The sequence below is a fragment of the Habropoda laboriosa genome, unplaced genomic scaffold (assembly GCF_001263275.1).
Source record: "Habropoda laboriosa isolate 0110345459 unplaced genomic scaffold, ASM126327v1 scaffold38, whole genome shotgun sequence".
Taxonomy (NCBI): Eukaryota; Metazoa; Arthropoda; class Insecta; order Hymenoptera; family Apidae; genus Habropoda; species Habropoda laboriosa.
The window spans coordinates 947715-952689 of record NW_017100163.1 but is presented as its reverse complement, the minus strand read 5'-3'; the positions used below and the strand labels follow the sequence as shown (position 1 = coordinate 952689).

Genomic DNA, 4975 nt, shown 5'->3' with positions numbered 1-4975 from the left:
TTTTGATAAATTATATACCGCTGACAAGGTTAACAAGGTACTAATATATCGTTAAAATGCTGCATTTAAATTTCACAGATCGATTTCTATTTTTCATGCTAAAAATTTTTATTAAACCGACATTCACTATTGATAGGTCCGATATAGTAAATAATTTTCTACAATGAATGATATGAAATGAAAAATACGTGTTCGCCAAAATAGTATACACTTATTAACCTTCATGGACGATGCTGTCTGTAAAGTACGACACGTTTTCTGAAAATCTTCGAAATTTTGATTGTATTAAATGAAAATAGGAAAAACTGTTTACAAATGTCATTAATGTAATTAACATTTATTTCATGATTGCTAACTTGTATAAATATATAAGAATATTAAAAATAGTACATCTTAATGTTAAATATAATTCAATACTTAAAAAGAGAATATAAAGTATTGTTTATTCAATATTATCGAAATATTTGTTGATATTTTGTATTTGTTAATAAATTTATTCTGGTGTTTCATATGTTCTATGAGCACATTTGTGAAACATTTGTCTCATGTGTTTTTCATTTCATTCTTCTAAAGATATATGTTGTGTGTACTTATTTCTGAAAATATTTGTATATTTCTAGTAATAGTTCTTTATATACAATATTTGTGTGTTGGGAAAATGAAATTTTATTTACGGTTTGTTACTATAAATGTATATTTTATAAAGAGACACGTGCAACAGGATACAAAATCATCTTAACATATTGTAGTGTAATTTCCATGTGTTTCCTTTTCTGTTATAAGAAACTTTTATATAACATTTAAAATTCTTGACAGAAAATGTTTAAGAAAATTTTCCCTTGGTTTATCTTGGATGTTATTTATCTTGAAACTACATAGCTTAAGTGTTACATCATAAAGTTACTTTCTCAGAACTGTATAATTTTATATATTTTGTCATGGCTGTTACAGATCCTCATAAACAATAAAAATGCCTCGAGTAAGGAGACAAGTGGTTTTGGAAGATCCTGCCAGGCCTGTCACACCAGACATGGTGGAGACTAAATTACGTATGTATTAATTACAAGTTTATTTGTATATTTATATAATATATGATGTACTTTCAGTAAAAACAGAATTTTTGGATGATGGCTCTTTGGATGAAGTACAAGCACAAAAAGTAGCTGAAGAAACGCCAAGTCCACATCTTCAGGACCACCAATATGGACAAACACCTTGTTATCAAGTGACAAGGAAACCTACACAACCACCACCAAGAACTGAAGTAAGTAAAACTATATTTATGTTAACATAATAATCCTTAAATTAAAAAAATTTCAGATATCACTAAAAAGTTATGAAAAAATATATTAATAATTGCACAAAATTTTTATCAAAAATAGCGTTGCTTAAAACTTTTTTAAAAATAATTAACCCATTTAATATTATTTAAAATTATGTACAATTACTCTAATATTAGGTCATCCCATAAGTTTGTGTCGAATTTTATAATTTACATCAATATTTTCAACAAATCTATAAATTTGATAAAAAAAAATGTAAGCGCCTTCTTATTCCACAACTTTTTCCTATTTTTTGTTGGTAAAACCATTACGTCGTCGCTATAGAATTTCCTTGGATTTTAATTAAAATATTTTTCGCTTTCGGCACGAACTTACGGGATGACCTAATATAATGATCTTCAAATTGTAATATATTAACATCATATGTTTTCTTATGTTTCTACAGCAAATATCGGTTCAGGCGGTGAAACGAAGACTGAATTTGGAAATGGGAACTACAGGTCCCAGCCAATCTGCCTTTAAGGCTCCTAGAGGTAAACGTAGGAGATCTGGATCAAGTTCTCTAACTGGCCACACACCTACAAAAAGTACTTTTCACTTCTTTTCCTTAGAATACCATATTTCAAACGTTAGAGGAAAAAAAATGTTTTATTAATTGCAGGTAAAACAGTAGAGAGAACACGGTACGATACATCACTGAGCTTACTTACAAAAAAGTTCATACACTTAGTTGAAAGCAGTCAAGACGGTGTTGTAGATTTAAACGTAGCGTCAGAAAAATTAGAAGTACAGAAACGTCGTATATATGACATTACAAATGTGTTGGAAGGCATAGGTATTTTGGAGAAGAAAAGTAAAAACAATATACAATGGAAGTACGTTGTTCATCGTATTTTACGAAGAATCAAATACCACATTTTCTACAGTCATATAATAAACATAATTATTTTGTTTTTGCAGAGGCGGTCAGTTACCAAACGATAGGAACGATATTGCTGATCTCAGAAGGGAAGTGGCAGATTTAGAAGCTAAGGAAAATACTTTGGATCGATTGATTCACGGTGCAGACAAAAATCTTAGGGAGCTCTGTGCAGACAGACAATACGCTTATGTAACGTATCACGATTTACGTTCTGTCCCAATGTACAAAGACCAGGCTATAATGGCAGTGAAAGCTCCGCCAGAAGCCACTCTTCATGTTCCACAACCTATCAATAATCTTGGTCAACAAAAGGTGACTACCGCCATTTTAAAAAAGAAATTCGCTTGAAATTGAAATTATATTCCTACTCTCCTCTCATTTATTCTTTGTGTTATTCATGTGTTTGCAGCTTCAAATGCACATGAGGTCATCTCATGGAGAAATCGAGGTATTCCTCTGTCCGGATGATCCTGCAGTTAAAACGTCTCCCAATCCGGGTTACACGACGACGCAACCTGTGCCTTCGTCAAAAGAATCCGAAATACCCTGTCTGCCTCCTGAACTGCTGGCCAATGGAGGAAGCGGGGTTCGGGTTGAACCAGTACCTTCTGTTGAGAGTTCGTTGAATACTCGTTTGAGTACTCCGGTTATATCTGCAGCTACCAGTTTAGCAGGCATGAGGGACGCGCTTTTGTGTGAATCTGATGATTACGGACCAATGGGTGGTGGAAAATTCCAACTCCAAACGGAGGATCAAATTAGCACTCCAGGTAGGATTGCGTATATCTTATAAAATTAGGATTTATTAAGATTCACTTGTTATTCTCTTTTTTAATTGAAATTGTAAATGCTTTTGATGGACTAGAAGTTCAATGGTTAGAGAAAAGTTAATGCATCCGTATGCAGTATTAATTTTAACGCTTTTATTGAGTTAATTATTTTTATTTATTTTGTTTTATGCTGCTCTTCTCTGCATGTATGCTTTTAAATGTATTGCTATGTTTTATTACGAATGTTAAGTACAAAATGCGAATTGTTGCAACAAGGTGAACACAATTTTCCTGAATATTGAGATGAATATAGGAAAGGAAAAATGTTATTTAATAATTAGTTTTATATAATTGTATATTTTGTTAAACTCGTTTTCACCTTCTTGTATTATTTTCCAAATTCTTCAAGCTTGTTATGGATAATTTGTATTGCAATTTTCTTTGATCGACATTTTTCCACTGCAACTTATTATGCTTTATTTTCTTTTTCTTGTACTTTTATTTTATTTTATTTTTCTTCTTGTACTTTTATTTTATTTTCTTTCATTTTTAACAAATGCTTTTTATTTTATTTATTATTTTTTATACTGCAATCCTTTGACCCTGTACTTCTGAGATAACTCAAATAAAAACATACGTTTCTTTCTCGCATACATAAATTAAAGGTTCCAAGTTTTATAACAACACAATTTTTCCCGAAACTTGAAAGAAACGTTGTGCATGCCACTGACAAATTTCGCAACATCTCTAAAAAAAGAAACGAAGAAAAAAATTGATCTCCGAAAAAGAAAGATAGCAAGAGTTGAGTTTCTATTATCCTCTGAATTTCCACTAATTCGAGCTATCTTTTTTCCTTGGTCCTCTACCTTTTCAACAATGGAAGATAGCCGTACCCTAATGGAGCTCTGGCTGTGACTTGTGTGTTCATGAATTAAAATCACATCACAGGCATAGATCTAATTAGGTAACGGTTTTAAACAGCAAGGCTCGTGTCACGCGAAGGTATGTTCTCATGTACAAAATAATTCTTGGCTTATTTGTGCTTCAATGCAGCTATATGTGTGTGCGTTTTTTTTTTTTTTTTTTTTTTTTAATTCTTTTAACATTAATATATCTTATTATAAAAACAGTTTGCTTTCAATCCTTCTACTCTGTGGCTTTTAATATGTTATACTTCAACTTCATGCTGAACTAATTTTTCTAAGCAAAATTAGGGTGCTACCTAATGAATATTAAGAAGCATAATCTTCAGACCATAGTAAATTTCTGCTATTAATCAGATAATTAAACAATCTATTGCTTGACTGTGTAAGCATACATTTCCAATGACCTGTAAGCTACTAAATAATTCATAATATGAATCTAACATTCCAAGTGTTTTCAATTAATGATACAATTAAATAATTTGTCACTCAAAAAAATAAATTACATAAGTTTAAACATTGAAATATGATTGGCCTCTGGTATGCTTAAAAGTGTTCTAAAACCATCAGACTGCAAAAAGATAAAACAAAATGGACTGTTAGAGGGGAAGAGGTGTTCAATGACAAAAGAAGAAGCCCAGCATTTTCTCTCTCTTGTGTTGCAGATCTAAGTATTCTCGATTTCGGAGAGCACCTGCTGTCTCTGGAACCGCCTCTTTCAGAAAACGACTATTCGTTCTCGTTAGGCACGGAAGAAGGGCTTTCGGACCTCTTTGATTTCAAATTCTAAGGGATATTATCGTCCTATAATCGTCGTCGTGACACACAACACACAACCCCTGTCTTTTTGGACTACCACCTCTGAGTTCGCCTCCCTAGTATTCGAACGGATAGAGAGATCACTTTGGTTAATCCAATGTTACGACCGCTTTTGTGTCATACTGATTGGCAGTTTTCGTTATGCCAATATGTTAATCACCGTGGTTCTCGACTAAGTAGCTGATAAAAACCGGAAGAATCTTTTACAAATCCACGGCCACAATGAAAATCGACCCGCCTGCTGAAGTTTTCTTTCCT

At 32.3% G+C, this 4975-nt stretch overlaps 1 protein-coding gene across 1 annotated transcript; it reads left to right on the top strand.

Annotated features, from left to right (window-relative positions):
• Positions 1-4688, top strand: LOC108578518 (transcription factor E2F2-like). Its single transcript, XM_017941869.1, has 8 exons — positions 1-37; positions 952-1049; positions 1107-1264; positions 1729-1870; positions 1945-2158; positions 2244-2517; positions 2615-2975; positions 4564-4688. Exons 2-8 carry the CDS (start codon positions 971-973, stop codon positions 4686-4688), a joined length of 1353 nt encoding a protein of 450 aa, XP_017797358.1. The 5' UTR covers positions 1-37; positions 952-970.
• The last annotated feature ends 287 nt before the right edge of the window (positions 4689-4975 follow it).

Excerpts from the sequence above, each read along its gene's own strand:
- LOC108578518 (XM_017941869.1), top strand. The coding sequence starts at position 971 with ATGCCTCGAGTAAGGAGACAAGTGGTTTTGGAAGATCCTGCCAGGCCT. Across the intron at positions 1,265-1,728 it reads AACCACCACCAAGAACTGAA|CAAATATCGGTTCAGGCGGT; the intron begins GTAAGTAAAACT and ends ATGTTTCTACAG. Across the intron at positions 2,159-2,243 it reads AAAAACAATATACAATGGAA|AGGCGGTCAGTTACCAAACG; the intron begins GTACGTTGTTCA and ends TTGTTTTTGCAG.